Source organism: Carassius gibelio, chromosome B14, assembly GCF_023724105.1.
Source record: "Carassius gibelio isolate Cgi1373 ecotype wild population from Czech Republic chromosome B14, carGib1.2-hapl.c, whole genome shotgun sequence".
NCBI lineage: Eukaryota > Metazoa > Chordata > Actinopteri > Cypriniformes > Cyprinidae > Carassius > Carassius gibelio.
Genome location: NC_068409.1, coordinates 4,616,184 through 4,633,399, shown reverse-complemented (window position 1 = coordinate 4,633,399; position 17,216 = coordinate 4,616,184). Strand labels below are relative to the sequence as shown.

At 35.0% G+C, this 17,216-nt stretch overlaps 1 protein-coding gene across 1 annotated transcript in view; it reads left to right on the top strand.

The window, feature by feature from the left end:
- Nucleotides 1-17,216, top strand: part of flt4 (fms related receptor tyrosine kinase 4) — a 55,090-nt gene that overhangs the window by 9,900 nt on the left and 27,974 nt on the right. The window contains exons 2-6 of the mRNA XM_052573620.1: nt 775-871; nt 2,156-2,430; nt 9,908-10,035; nt 14,604-14,778; nt 16,541-16,683. Coding sequence (XP_052429580.1) covers nt 775-871; nt 2,156-2,430; nt 9,908-10,035; nt 14,604-14,778; nt 16,541-16,683 — 818 coding nt within the window. The remainder of the gene's footprint in view (nt 1-774; nt 872-2,155; nt 2,431-9,907; nt 10,036-14,603; nt 14,779-16,540; nt 16,684-17,216) is intronic.

The window sequence follows — 17,216 nt, the reverse complement described above, 5'->3', positions numbered from 1 at the left end:
GCAATGCATCCTCCAAAATATACAGGTGAGAAAATATGTGACAGTAAAAAAACAGTAAAACAAATAAAGTCAAAGTCGTGACATTTGCCAAGTATGGTAACCCATACTCAGAATTGGTGATCTGCATTTAACCTGTTAACTGTGACTCACGTTTTTGAAGATAGACTTGAATGTGCATGATACAAACCTAAATTTTTATAATTCATGACTGAAAACATTTTGTAACATGATTTTGATGTGCCATTTACATGGTAATGCAATGTCTGATTTTAAAATGGGTTTTAAACGATGAATTTTGAGATTTTATGTTTTCAAGTGATATATAACTTCTGATGATTTCTAAAATGTGATAGAGAAAAAGGCAACGAGGAAGTCTTTTTTTTAAACAAAGGTCAAAGCTCCTTTTGTAATGTAGATTTCTGAGGGTGCACTCTTGTCATAAATTGATCTATTACTTTTCCTACATAATTTTAACAAAAAATATTGGTATAATATATATTTGGGAGTCTTAGACCTTTCCAACGATATATAGTTTGTCAAGATTAGATTAGATTTGATTGTAATATAGTATAGTCAACGTAGTCGTCCCGTATACGGGACGGGGTGACATTTAACAGGTTAATCCATACAAGTGCACACACACTGCAGTGGGAAGTGAACACACAGACACCTGGAGCAGTGGGCAGCTATAGATCCAGCACCCGGGGAGCAATTGTGTAGTCCCAGGAACGTGTCTTAGATTGTGTTCATGATGATGCTCTTCTCTTCCTGTAGGTCTGGTGACTGGGTTTTCTATGAGTCCACCCACCCTCGACAACACCAAAGACCAGCTCGTGATTAACGCTAACGACACATTGACCATTACATGCAGGTACAATCAAATGATCTGTTAATGGGTTTCTGACCTTAAAAGCACAATATGCAATTGTTTTTTTTTATTAAAATATAAAAAAAAAACCACTAGAACGGTGTCATATATTTTGCTGACTTGTGTACTTACTTTATCCCAAATGTTTCGAAGAATGTTTAAATCCAGAGAAATTAGCAATTTTAACTAGTGACATGGACCGTGTGCCAATGATGTCATAACCCCTCGATTTCTGCTTTTGTTTTGTAGAAAACATGGAAACACCAAAGACACTTTATGTTGTGTGTTTTAATAGACCGTTTTTAATAATTATTATGAATTCAGCTCATATTAAATATGAAAGTCACACCACAGAGCTGTTTTTTTTATTTTATTTTTTACATATACATTATTTCTGAAAATATTAGTGTTGATTAAATAAGTAATCGAAACATTGACTACCCTAAACATTGAAACATTGACTACCCTACTGCATCTAGGTTAAACTACTTGTTCGTGCGAAATGGGATAAAATGTCTAGCTAAATAAACAATAAAGATGCAGATCTGGTCATTTTTGATTGAATAATCAGATAAGCCAGTGAGCTATTACAAAAACAAGGGACATGTTGAATTTGGAAGTGATTGGATGGTTACGTTTAGAAATAAATGTGGTATGAACATGCAGGGAGGCCATCCAACATATTTAGCTCTAATCCCTTCAAAATTTGCAGACATTTCTTGCCAAGAATTCCCAGAATACATTTTTCCCAACAGTTATAAACATATACCTTCATGAGGAAAGCATATTTATGGGCCACCGTACAATGTGTTCAATGAACAGGATAACGCAAACTAATTTTGTTCCATTATCTGATTGAGGAACACATCAGTTTAAATGTCATTGCTGCTTTCCTTTTTCAAAAAAACTTGATCACAGGTTTCAAGACATGCATATTATGTTTCTCAAGTGAAAACACAAACTTTTTTATGGCATGCAAGCCATCCTGTTCTGTTTGTACTACAAACCTTAATGTCATATTGAGAAAGGTGTGCAGTTACTTTTCTAAATATTTAGCCTTATGGAAAATCTACACAGATTTACACCAAAGGAGGGGCCTAGAAGAAGAGACTTAAACTTTATTTTAAACCGAGATTAGAGTCAGTCTTTTCTATAATGTGAACTTTTGGAGTTTAAACACCCTCAAGCTCTCTAAAACCATGTGGTTGTGTATTATGGGGCTATGTTTTTGGTAAAACATTTGGAAGGGCACTGACTTTAATGTGATTATCTGACCCATTTCCCCAGGGGACAGCGGGTTCTGGACTGGAGCTGGCCTGAAGTGTCTCTAAGTAAAGTTGAGTTAACTGATCGCCAGGATCAGCAGTCATCTGTTGACACCCCGGGTCACAGAGCAGTCAGGGTGAAGGAGTGCCAAGGGGAGCCTGGGAAACCTTACTGCAAGACTTTAATACTGACCAACACCCAGGCCAATGACTCAGGATACTACCGCTGCTTCTACCTGGATATCAAAGCCATCATCGATGGGACCACGGCAGCCAGCATTTTTGTCTTTGTGCGAGGTGAGAACTGTAAACAGACTAACTTCTGGCTAGGATTAAAACTGGTTAGTCTTATTAGAATTAATTCTGGTTGTATTATTCAGTTTTGGTGAGCTGTGGTGTATATACAGGTTGTATCATGTAAGTGGTGCGCAGGTGCGCATATGTGACTAAAATAACGTGTAAACCAAAAATGTTGGGTGTGACTAATTACTAAGTAAGTAGTTACTGTAATATAATTACTTTTTCCTTGAAAAAGTAGAGTAAGCATTTACTCTTATTTTTTTCTGTAATTTAATTACAGTTTTTTTCTTATGTAATTGAACTTAATACTGTGTATAGACTGAACATTTATATAGAATCCAATAGTGGATTTAACATCAATATTTAAAGTCTAACCTTAAAATGCATGCTTTTTATGTACCCTTCTCACTTTAAATACTTTGGTGAGTTAATGAGAATATTGGTAACACTTTAGTGTCTAATGCTCACTATTAATTTGTTGGTTATTAGCATGAATATTACTGTGATATTTGCTGATATTTTTATAACTTAAAAAGCACACATTAATGTCTTATTCTGCAAGGCATTATTCTAAATCCTACTCGATACTTAATCTTAACAACTACTTTACTAAATATTAATAAACAGTAATTCAAAATTATATAGAGGGAAAGTCATAGTTAATAAATAGTTAATAGTGAGGATTGGACCCTAATCTAAAGTGTGACCAGAATCATTGATGTAGTTACTTGAAATAATTAAAAGAACCGTTTCATATCTATCCTTATATCATTAAGTTGTCGAGGTTGATATAGGATTTAGAAAATAATTAGTAACTAAATACTTTTTGGAGAGAGTAATTTGTACAGTTGTCTAATTACACTATTTAATATGTAATTAGTAACTAATAATAATTAATTAGTTTTTTAGAGCAACTTACCCAACACTGCATCCCTGTATATATATATATATATATATATATATATATATATATACACACACACTGTAAAAAGTGATTCTCTATATTTACTCAATAAAATTGTGACAACAGATTACAAGCAATATTATTAATTAAATTTAACACATTAGAATTAATTAGAATTAACCATTTAAAATGAGTAGAATAACATGAAAAAATTAAGTAAAATTTACACAAAAATATTGATTTCATTGGACAAAAAACAAACAAACAAACAAAAAACATTATGCCAAAGAATACTATGTTATGCATGCAAGGCCAGTAGTAGGCGATCATGAAACACCCTGTGAAAACATTATATGCATTACAGGCATCATGTTCAAAAGGTTGTGTCTTAAGGCCCCCCAAACAGAGTTATTGAGTGTATCATACAGCAGCTAGACAAGCCAAGAAAAAAATTAGATCAGATGGTGTTATTTGATTTGACATCATCCTTTGATCTGGTTTTCTGACTTGGGTGTGTCTTTTCAGTAACAGGTTTCCTGTGGTTGTGCAGTATATGTTCTGGTATTTCAGGATAATCAGAGAAATTCTTAGAAGCACTTCTGAACAAAATCTTGTTAAAAAAGGAAGAGAATTTTTCATTTAGGCACACGGACATCAAGAATCAGCCTGAGAACCTCAGCAATGGTGACCATCAAAAAGCATGTTGCACTGCATTCTGGGTGCCACCAATCAAAACTCATTTATGGCTCCCATCATGCTTTGCAGCATGAATAAATTATGTGCAACACTTTTTTAGTAGCTTGTTTTGTGATGCTTACAGATCATCTGTTTATCTGAATACGCTGTTTGTCACTGTTCTTGAGATTCATATGCTGGTTCTTGATGTCACTGTGCGCCAAAAGAAGACCTCCCCCTACATTGTTTTTTAAAATCAGAATTCTTAAACTCTAGATTATACTGAAAATTCCAGATCTTTTATTGTTGAATCACAGGGCGGCTATAACAAATGTTAATTTAACTCAGAGATCAGGCTCTGAATGAGTTCAGATATTCAGGTAAAACAAAGATTATGTAAAAGCATAACCAACACCATCTGATCATAATTTCTCTTAACTTGTCTAGGTGTTATAACTGAGATACAACAGCCATACAAAATGTGACGTTAAAACGTCAAGGGTCAAGAGCACAACTAAAGCAAACACTGACCACTGTAATGGTAACCAATAATTTACCCTTTTCTCCTTCAGTGATTCTGTTCATGAACTTTAGGTGTCTTCAATAACTCTGTTTGGGGGGCCTTAAGACACAACCTTTTGAACATGATGCCTGTATCATATCTATGTAAGCAACAAAAATGTGAATTTGTAAAAAGGTTGACGTCATGTGCATGTATATAATGTTTTCACAGGGTGTTTCATGATCGCCAACTACTGGCCTTAGTATTCTTTGGCATAATGTTTTTTTTGTCCAATGAAATCAATATTTTTGTGTAAATTTTACTTTATTTTTTTCATTTTATTCTACTCATTTTAAATGGTTAATTCTAATTAATTCTAATGTGTTAAATTTAATTAATAATATTGCTTGTAATCTGTTGTCACAATTTTATTGAGTAAATATGGAGAATCAAAGATCATGCTTTGTATCAATGCTGTTACATTTCTGAGTAGGTTACACTTTATTTTGATAGTCCACTTTAGACATACTACTTACTACAAGTAACTTTATGTTACCACATGTAACTTTATGCAACTACATGTCAACTAACACTCATTAGACTACATAAGGTTATTTTTAGGGTTAGTAGAATAAGCTGTACTTCTAAAGTTACTACACATAAAGATAATCAAATACTGATAAAGGTAGTGTGATCAAAACATTGTAGTATAATTTCTGTATGCACTGTATGATATCATTAGCGTTATTTATAAAGGGAGGTAATGTCGTGGAAGTGCAAGGACAAATGTATTTTAAAATCACACTACTTTATATGCATTTCAGCACATGTATTACACTGAGAATAGCACAATCATTAAAGTAATGTAAAATATGTACTGTAAGTAATTAATAGCAGTAGGAAGCTATGAGGACTCAAATGTTGTTGTTAGAATGAGACTGCAGTTAATGTTAAAGTCTGGAACAAATGGACTGCAATTCTTCTTTGTTCTTTAGCTTATTTGTGTAAATAGATACTTAACCTTTGAAAGTAGTTCAATTTAGTTTAATATCAGTGTCTGGTCTCTTTTGTGGCATTTTCCTGAGGCAAACCAAATCACAAATCCCATTTTATTTGACTCCCTTCAAAGAATGCTTGGCCACAGGCTATCTTTGTCTAAAGTTTCTATTTTCTTTGGGTAACAGACAAAGACATCATAAACATCTCATTCAAAACATTACTATAAATGAACACGCTTAGTACATAGTTGGTTTACCCTGAGACAGCCGGGGATTAGGGAAGAGCTTTTATACTGAATAAACTAAAGATAAGGATGTAATAAAGAAATGTACACAATGCCAAATTTGCTGATATCACCATTACAGAGTAAGTATATTCACTGTTAGCCTGCCAGTGTCCACTTTATCATTTAAAAGGAAGAATATTTATTTTGAGTTTGATGGCATGAGCATATTATCCCCTCAGTATTGTGGATAAGAGTTTGGCTGTAGTTTAATGTACTTGTGTCAAGCTTGATTTCATAAATGGATTGACCTTATCAGCAAAAATATTTTATTCAACGCTCAGTCATGTCACTTGTATGTTTTTCTGGGAGGTTCAAAGGTTTTTAAATCCAGGCCTACAGTGAAGCTGCCCGTGTTTTTAATCTACACACTCCAGCAGACAACAATGAAGCCTGAATTACAGAAATAGTTCAACCACAAAAGCAGAAAAGCAGCAAGTTATGGTGACCAAAAAGAACAAAAACAGGACAGAAGGTAAAAGTAGTGCCTACAATCCAATGAAGTTCACATCTTAAAATAGTTTGTCGGCACACCTGGATTAGCTGGAGGAGCACGTGGTTGCTTTGTTTTGGATTAGTTGGGCATCATTAATGCCAAAACAGCACTAGTTGTTCCATGAGTATCATTGAAGAACAGCTTATATTTTGGACTGTGTAACACACAAAACTAGTGTATGGCCTCATAAGACAGTCTTTGGCCATTTTGGAGCTTGACAGCAGTTCTCACTACTTTTATATATATATATATATATATATATATATATATATATATATATATATATATATATATATATATATATATATATATATATATATTTTTTTTTTTTTTTTTTTCTCTACTACAGAAAATGGCAATAGAGTGCAGGTATTGAACGATGTATGTTGGTAAATAAGGAGAGAATTTATGGTTGGAGTCTTTCTTTAACAATTGACAGGTGGATTGTTTATCTTTGTGACACAATCCAGCTCTGTATTTGTTAACAATTGGTTTTCGACCAGTTGATCAAAGATTCATCTGAGACACTCACTCGTGTGAAATGCCGGGTGATTTCTCCTGACAAGATGCCGAAACAGTTTCCACAGATCTTACTAGGGGGTTGATCAGAGCCAGCTGAAATCACAGCTATAAATTAGCAGTGAGTGTAAAGCAGAATGGCACTTCACGGCATGTGGCTTCAGTTAACTGCTTATTGGTCACTGCCTCTCAGAGTTATCAGCATTATGGCTACATGTCATGCCCTCCAGTGCTTCCCAGTCTCTTCACCCTCAAAAAAGCAATTCACCTCCTGAAAGTGATTTATTGTGATGCACCATCACTGTGAAGAGTTTTTCCTATTATGTCTGTACATGTAGACCACCGCGGGGCAGAAACATAAACCTCAAGATACAATCCTTTTGTTTGGACTCCGACAGCTTGGAGTGATTGCTTTAAGCTACATGAGGAAAAATAAGACTTGTTAGAATAATGGTGGCTTTAGAGATGCAGGCATCACCAGGTGATGTACAAAGAAAGGCTTAGAAACAGCGCTGCGACTTCCAGCTGAAAGTGAAAGCTGGAGAGGTTTGTTAGCGTCCGAATATATTCTGATTTAAATTATTTAATGCTTTATCAACAAGATTTTTTTTTTATGTAATCAACTTTTTATTCAACAAAACAACATCAATTCAAACAAACCAGACAGGACAGGGGAAGCAACAGACACATCAATCATTTTACAATTCAAAAGAGAGAGAGAAAAAAATGGTCATTCCTTTATTTAGTCTAACATTTTTGAAGAAAAACAATGCCATGCATCGAAGGTAAAAGGTTTAGCCTTATTCAAAGCCTTACTATTTTTAAACATTCTATGAATCCAGAATACTTTTGCACACATGCGGAGTAAACCAATTTTGTATTATTGTCTTCTTTGCAGCAAACAACATTCTCTTCTTTAATGAACTTATACAGGAGTTAGAATCGTCATTGAGAAGACATAAATCTGGATTAGACATGTAATCAAGTTAAATTAAAAAGGATAAAACTGAATTCACATGCGTACATGAAGTTGACAACAATTGGACATTCCCTAAACAAAAAAGTACCTGATGATACCGTGTTACAGATATGACAGTCATAGGTCGATTGCAGTTTCATTTTAAACCTCTTGTAAAAAGTTATGTATGCTCTATGGATGACATTGGACAGGATAAGACGTTTAGCCAAGTTTTTAGAAGTTAAAGTTAGATTAGACCACATCTTCTTCCAGTCAACTGATAAGTCAAAATCTTTTACGATTCCAGATAGATTCAATAGAAAGAGGCTTTGCAGTGTGATTATTAAGTTTACTATATATTAGAGAAACAGACAGATGTCCAACCAGAGGGTGGTGCGATCCAATCCCACATAGGATGAGAGGAAATGGGGGATGCCCAGGGAACTCCATAGGCCTTGAGAGCAGAACATAACTGAAAAAAGACAAAATATGATGATGCTGGTAAACAAAACTTAGTTCACCAGAGTCCTTGGTGATCATATAAGTTACCACATGCGTTTATGCCCAATGTTGACCAAGTGGGCTGGACAAATGGGTCATTTTCACATAACAAAAATTAAAGTTGTGCCATACGGGTGTGTTGGTACAAAATTTTAAAAGTCCTCCCATCAGACGTTCCACCCTTTTCCAGATCCTAATAGAATTGACCAACACAGAAAATCATTTTGAAAAATGTGTGTTCAGTCACACACATACCTTGCCTCTAGCTTCACAAACGCAGCTGGTGTCAGACCGCAGTAGTATTCATAAAGCATTGCAGGAGCTTGCTGCATTCTCAGCATTTCAGAAAGGGGATATATAGCAAGCATTAGCATACAGCTTCTTTCTACTGTTTTTTTTTTTTCGATTTCAGGTCAAATACTATATTGATCTTGCTTAAGTAGTTAAAGTCAATATCTTTATTTAGATTGACAAACTCTATCACCCCTTGTGTATACACTGTAAAAAATAAGTGTAATTTTAACTGTAAAATTTTGTAAAAACGCTACGGAAAAAAACTGATAATAGGTTAACAGTAAGTTCCCGTACTATATACAGGGAAAAACTGTAAAAGATCTAACAAAGCATTTAATGTAAATTTACAGTAAAATTCTGTTAATTATACAGCTTTTAGAAGTAAAAAAAGAACAAATCAATGTATAATTTACAGTCTAAAACTGTAAACTGATATTCCCAGAATTCCCTGCGTGACACTCCACGTTTGAAAGTATTTTGTTTAAATAATCATGTTTTTAAATAGTTCTTGTTATCAGTTATGTACATTTGAGCTTTATGTTACATCTTCTGTTGCTTAATGAAAGTTTTTTGCATTATTTAAGTATCACGTGTGTTACCATGATGGTGTTTTGTGTTTCCATAAATGTGCACCTTCTATATGTTAATATATACTTCTGCTTGTGGTGAAGCTACTTGTGATGAGCTTTGATACTTCATGTGGCTTTCTCTTATACAGTACCATCTTTATTATTATGGTGGTTGTCAGTATTTTCAAGGTACAAAACAGATTTAATTTTGTGTGTTGTTGAATTTACTGGTTTATATTCACATTTTCTTGTTTGTAAATTACAGCTTTATATTGTAAAATTAACAGTTTTTGACGTAAATGTGTTTACAGTTTTCTGTATTTTTACAAAATTATTCTGGCAACCACAGCTGCCAAAAAATTTTGTAAAAACAACAATACATTTTTTACAGTGTAGAAGTTCATCTCCAGTGCAGTGTTGCCTGAGACTGCTTTCTTGCATTTGCATGCTTGTGTATGTATGATTCTGTCCGTAAATGTTACGTGTTAGAACGTGGATCACCCTTGCACGCTGAAATTATGTCCATAAGACATAATCAGAGGTTGATCCACCAAAAGTACAGCTAAAAAAAAAGAAAAAAAAATATTCATAAAGAATTCAAGTAAATGTATTTTAAAAATAGAAGCTTCAAATTTCTGCTTTTAAAACTTGTGGTAAATCTATTGGAAATGTGATCTGTTTTATGTAGGTTTAATATCACTGTATAATCTAAAGGGTTTTACTTAAGAAAAATATAGACAACTGAACTAATTGTACTTTTCTTCAAACAAACAGACCCACAGCATCCATTCATCAAGAGAAATGAGAACAACATTGAGACCATCTTCATAACAGATTCTCAAACTCACATTGAGGTTCCATGCCTGGTTTCAGATCCTGACCTGAAAGTCTCTCTCTTCTCGGTAGGTCCTCCATCAGACACTCACCTGATCTCTCTGTTTCTGAAAAATTGATTAGGGGACTTGTTTGTTTTTGTATTTTTTAGAGAGTTGACCAAGGATAATAACAGTTACTGTATATGCAGTGTAACTTCAGCCCTTAGCTGACTCAGGTGACATAGCTTTCCAAGCCAGAGGAACTTAACAGTCATTTAAACAAATGTTTGTTTGTTTTTCTCCAGAATTTTTTTGCAACTTGATTGTTCTCCAGGTAATCATACTTCATGGGCTGGGTTTACTGGGCAAAGTCTGTAGTGTTGAAATGGGGCAGAAAGATATGGGTCTGTTTATACTTTGTTAAAATAAACTTCTATAGACATCTTTAAATGTGCTGTAACTGATTTCAGCCTTCTGCTAACTTCCATCATTTTGTTAGCATCAACCATACACCCTCTCTGCATTTCAGGCAAGCCAATGTCAGCAATTGCAGATATGCAAAATGTATGTAACTGTTTTTTTTTTTTGTTTTTTTTGTCTAAAAAGTTCTTATACTGATCCCTAAACTCTTTCTTTTGTAAACAGAGCCAGTGGCTGTCACATAGACAGGTGTGGTATCTAACAATGATATAATATTTCAATTAAATCAAATAATATTTCAGTATTACATAATAATAATAATAATAAATATAGCGGCAAGTGGCAATTATGGGGCCAATCATTACAGAAGCAAGCATAAGGCCAACTGCTTAAATTAGTAATTGATGCCCTTTTAGGATGATTTTTGTCAAAACGACTGGAAAATCTGAAATACAACATCTAGTAATAGGATTTATTGCCTTATCACGTTTGACCAATAGGTGACGCTGTTATTAAATTGATGAGGTGTGTTCTGTGTGAACTGACAATAGCACACACAAAGTTTGGTATCAATATGCCAAAGCATTGCAGAGATACAGCCTCAAGTGTCATTTTGGCATCATTCCTTAAATTCGTTGGTGTCGTATGCGAGAATAGTTTTGTCTGTCAACACAAAATCCGTAACTTTTTGTCAGCATGGGCTGAAAATATGATTAAATTTTGTTGAAAATCAGACCAACGGCCTAGGAGGAGTTCAAAAAGTAGGTTTTTAGAGAAAATCTAAATGGGGGACAGCACTATGGCAACATTGGTATCACCCAATATTAATACCAGTCGCATTACAATAGGCAAAATTCACAGAAAACTATTAGCATTTATTTGAAATTTCATTATAACTCAAAACTTCAATATGTCTCAAAACTTTTTGAGTACTTTCAGGTCATGGTCTTGATGGTACATACAAAGTTTCGTAATTGCACACCAATGCATTCCTAAAATACAGCATTTTATATCATAATACTCTATTGTAGTCAATGGCAATTTCATGTTTTGTTCACATTATAGCGCCACCAAGAGGCACAATCCCACCAATTTTTTGTGTTCTTAGAGTGTGCCCAGAGTGTGTCTCAAATTTGGTGAAAATATCTCATTTTGTTTTGGAGTTATAGACATTTTTATATATGAGAACAGAAAAAAAAATTCTGATGGACAAATTTGTTTGCATTAATTTTCCACGTACTATCAACATTTTGGCAGTTGAGCATTCAATTTCCAAAGGTGGTTTTGAGTCAATCGGAGTAATTTTTTCTAAGATATTCGCAAATGTTTTTTAAATGCTAAAATTCAACGTTGCATATGCAATAAAGGGCAAAACCTAACATGTTTAGTATAGCTGGACTCTGCAAGGATTCAGGAGTATAAAAAGGTGACTCCATGTGAATAAGCATGTGAATATTTGATTGTACCACTAGTTGGCGCTGGCTTGAAACTTCTCAGGCTCATTCAGGGCATTGTGCTGATGATTCATACCAAGTTTCGTAACAATACATCAAATGCGTTCATGAAATACAGCATTTTACTACAAAATTCAAAATGGCCGATGCCCAAAATGGCTGAAATTAGAAAATTCTGTATCATTACATTTGGCATGATGCATCTAATCTAAAAAGAGCAGTTTTGTGATTTTTGTCCAAACCCTTCAGAAAGTAATATGCAAAAATAAATTTTTCATACCTACTGATCACTAAGTGGCACAGCACCGGAACACTGCAGGTAGTCTCAGTTCATGGTTGTTATAACACGCCAAGTTTAACCAAGTTTTGTCTTAAAGGTGCTGTAGGGAACTTTTGTAAAAAAATATTTTTTACATATTTGTTAAACCTGTCATTATGTCCTGACAGTAGAATATGAGACAGATAATCTGTGAAAAAATCAAGCTCCTCTGGCTCCTCCCAGTGTCCTATTGCCATTTGCAGAAACTCCATCGCTCCCGGTAAAAAACAACCAATCAGAGCTGCGGTCCGTAACTTTGTTTGTGTTCAAAATGTAGAAAAATGTACATAATAAGCGAGTACACCATGAATCCATTTTCCAAACCGTGTTTTTGGCTTGTCCTGAATCACTAGGGTGCACCTATAATAAGTGTTTATATTCGGACTATTTTAGATTGCTTCGGGGGTACCGCGGCGGAGTAACCCAGTACCTTTGTGATTCTTCATAGACATAAACAGAGAGAAGTAGTTCCGGCTACGATGTTCTTCCGCAAGACGCAAGCAGTTCTGTTTATTAACCTCTAGAGCGTCAAAAGTTCCCTACCGCAGCTTTAATATGCCAAAATGTTGTGGAGATTTTGCATGCTTTTCGTAAAATTATTTTGCATGTTATTCGAGAAAGATTTGACTAATCAGCTTGAAAATTTTGCCAGCTTGATCTGAAGATGATCTGAATCAATTTTCGAGTATAATACACCCGGCACAATGCGACGCAAGGCGCAGTGCAAGTGTGTTTGCTAGTTTCAGTTCAGCGTCATTCACATTTTCCCGTCCAATGCCACATCATTTAATTAGCAAATGCATTTGCACCCATTTTTGCGCCAATGGGAATGCTGGTCTAAAAAAGAGGTGTGTTCAGGCGCATTGCTGGCGCATTGCTATTTTAAGGAGCTGAAAATAGACTGCGCCATAGACCAGCTCAAACCTGGTCTAAAGTCTGGTGCAATGTTTTTTCTTTGTTATTTAAAGAGTGTACACGCTGCTTATTAAACACAGGGACACACAGCAGCACACAAACATGCCAAATATTACAAATTAAAGGATTGCACTGCATAATATTTTTTTAATAGGCTATATATTAAAATGCCTACATGTCATAATGGATAGTCATCGCATGTATCAGAATTAGGCAATCTATTTGACGCGTTCTGTCTTTGTGCTTGCCAAATTCCGCCATGTAAATAGCAAATCCGTCATGGCACGAGTGCAACTGGCTCTTAAGGGAAATTGAAGATGCACGTTATTACACACATTACTCATTAAGAGAATAGGGACAACCCGTTTTGACCATGCGCCCGACGCGCCAACCATTTTTCCATCGTTAAAATAGCAAGAGTGGATTTGGATAGGATCTGAGTGCACTGCGCCGTGCGCTTTACACTTTGCATTTAGATCGTTAAAATAGGGCACAGCGTGTCTAGGACGAGTTCGAAAAAGTAGGTTTTACGAAACAATTAAAAATAGCGAAAAAACAACACCAACACATTTACATTTTGGTGTTCATTTGACTCAGCCTGAGCCAAGGATTCAGAAGAAAAAAAGAAAGTTCCTTCTGTGGCTTACGGTTAAAAAAGTGGTGGCACTAAAGTGTTTGAGTTAGAGATTTCAAATTTGCTATGGTTAATGTTAAGACTTCTCTCTATTAGTGTGCCAAATTTCACAACTTCCCTGCAAGCGGTTCTATGGGCAGCCATAGACTCAATAGTGGAAGAAACGGATACCTTCAGTGCTTGGCCCTTAATAATTTCAATAATTTCAAATCTTCTGAACTGTTTTACATTTTTTTCAGACTATGACTAGACTTTATGTAATTTCAGCAGAATTATAACCATACATTTTATTGGATGGACAGGAGCATCTTTGACATTTGGTTCAACGAGAGTTTTGAGTGACATGTGGGAAAGACGTTGACTGAATTTTCAATTTAAAGCAAATTAGATGCAGTAAGTGTGACCTGAATAGACTTGAATTGTGCCTCATTCAGTCTCTAGATTTCTGCCTCAGTTTCCTGCCTTAAGAAATTAGTTCGTGTAGATGCATTTGCGCTGCAAAATTTCATAGACAAAATCTAGTAATTTCAATAGGAATCCATGTGATTGCATTTTTTCAATGCAGGGTATGTTCATTTTTAAATTAGTCATGTGAATTCATTGCGCTGACCACAAGAAAGCTACTTTGTCAGAAAGTGTGTGAGCAGTGCTTCATACATATCTATGGTATTGACAATAGACAGTGGATCTTTTTTGTCTGCAAAATTTCTGTTGTGACCACACCTTAATTTTCTCAAAAACCATGCCACTTATTTTTCAAATATATAAATATTTTTTTTTGGATCACAAGCATCTGCCTAAATATGTGTTTTGTTTATACATAAGATTGTAATATTGGTCTGAGATTGTAACATTGTCTTTATTTTAACTTTCAGATGATGTTTGTGCTAAATGTTTGTTGTTGTTTGTACAGTTAGAGCAGGCTACATTGCTTCTAGAAGGCAATGAAATCACCTGGAATAATAAAAGGGGCTGGTTGGTTCCCAGCCACATCTTTAAGAACAGTTCCACTTTCTTCGGCTTCTTCTGCTCCACCTCAGTCCACAACAACGAGCACAGATCATCTATATTTATGGTGCAGGCAATAGGTAAGCATTAAATATTCAATATTTAAGAAGTTTTAATTAGCTCCAGGTAATGAAGCCTTTATAAAATCTTGCCAGTAGTTAACAGTAATTTAATGGGTATAGCTATAATAACAAATAATAGATCAAGATGTTACTGAGTAAATTGATTACACTGTTTTATAAAATGGTGATATTGCCAAGAAGGATCATGTATGTTTTAGATTTAAGCCATTTGTCATATACTAGCAGAGCGACTTGAATAACAAACATTCATCCATCAAACAATCAGTGTCAACAATCACGTTCCAGTTTCCATCTTTTGATTTTAAGGTTGTGGTTAGGGGTGGGAACAGCATTCTCATCCGCTCCTGCCCGTTGCAGTATGTTTAAGGCTGTGATTGGTTTATACTGCAGGAATGTTGTTCCAGAACCAACAGAGGTTTTTGATCTAGAAAAATGTTTTCCTTGGTTAAATGTCATGTAGATTTTTGTGTAAGTTGCTAAATTGATTGAAGTATAATGTTAAGTAGAATTATCTATTATGTAGACTTTTCATTTTATATCACATTGAAAACAGGATTCGTCCAGATAGTTGTATAGATTTTTTTCTCCATACGCTGATTCTGGAGTTGGCTGTGATCTTCTCCCATCCTGTTGAGGGACCTCTCAGAAATGCTTTATCATTACACTACTAAATGAGGTCATCGTCCTTCTTTTTTTGATCTAAAGTACTGGTCATACAAAATACTGGCCAAAATCAATAACCTTTTTACTCAAAAGGGACAAATGAAAACTTTGCTTTAATTACGTGGCGCTGTAGAGTCAGCAGAGCATACCAGCTGACCTCCTGAATAAATATTACATTAGCATATCTAATAAAATGCAACTAATGGCTTTGTTTGCTTGACTTGCTTTATTTGGGCCATTAAAACTTAGTCACAGGCATAGTCACAGTTTATTTAGATTAATGAGGTGATTACTAATCACACTGATTACACACACACACACACACACACACACACACACACACACACACACACACACAAAGAGACACACGCACACACACACAGACAGAGAGAGAAAAGACCACAGTAACGAAGACCTTGGATTGAAACACACCAGTGAATGCCGGATCCTGTGATTTCACAATATTTCAAAAATTTTCTGAAAGTGAGATTGGTGTTTGCTAATAAAGTAATTTGTAAACAATGTGGATCAGATATTTTTTTTTTTACATTTGTAATCATATTTTGGTAACTTTATTTGTAAGGTGTCCTTGTTACAGTGTAATTATACATTTACTGAGTAATATTAATTAACTATAGTTACATGTACAGTAGGTGGACAACCTAAATGGGTATTACTGCCGCGTGTACCGCCACCGCGGTGGCAAGGCGTTAACTGTAATTCAGTCGCATGTTAAAATCATTAAATCTGTATTTACTATATGGTTTGGGTTAGGATTAGGGTTTGGGTTAGGGCTACTTGAATGTCATTATGCATAATTTATAAAGTACATGTAACGTGTTAACAAGGAAACCTTAAAATAAAGTGTTAACAATAATTTTTTTTTATAGTAAGATGGCATTTTCACATAGAGGATGATAGCACTTACCAAAAAAACTGTGCGGTACTTTAAAAACTGCCCGGAGCATCTAGCAACCTCATAGCAACTGCCCACAACACCCTAATATCAGGTGGAGACAGCAATGATACAAACACTTCATCTGCTGCGCCAAGAACTTGAAAGTGCTGACAAGTCCATGGTTGCAACACCCAACAGGTCTGAAGTTATACGAGCTCAAGCTGTTTCCTGAGGACTCGCCCGTGGAGCTCATGCAGGGGGAGGGTCTGGAGCTCAACTGCACGGCGCTGGTCGAGTTCAACACTGGTGTGGAATTCCACTGGGACTACCCAGGCCAAAAGGTAATTACCAGGCCACAATGCATATTACTATCAGTATCAACTACAAGCAAGAACATGACCTGTCCAATTCAGAATATCTTATGAATTTTTTATGCTGTTGGGTTGTGAACAAAAATGCAGAGGCTTTGGTGTGATTGCATTCTATATTAATAGATCTCTGCTAACATATGCAGTCTTATTCATCATTCTCCAACACTCATGTGGCCACTCATTTAGTATATCTATCCAGTTATTATTTCCACTGTCATAATAGTCCAGGATTTAATTTCAACATCAGCCTTAATTAGTTTCCTGCATCCCTCTCTAAAGTAATGCAATTCATGTTCAGGTCACATTTTGCCTAGTTTTTGCTTAATTACGGCTAATTATTATATATTTTTTTTTACATAGTGTGTACTTCTTTAGAATATCATTTATTTTTATGCATTAACAATAAAATTCTTAATTGGCATAAATATTGGCACAATGCAAAATAAATTTCAGTGTAAAAGGCTTCTAATTTCTTATCATTTTACATATTCATATCTTATACT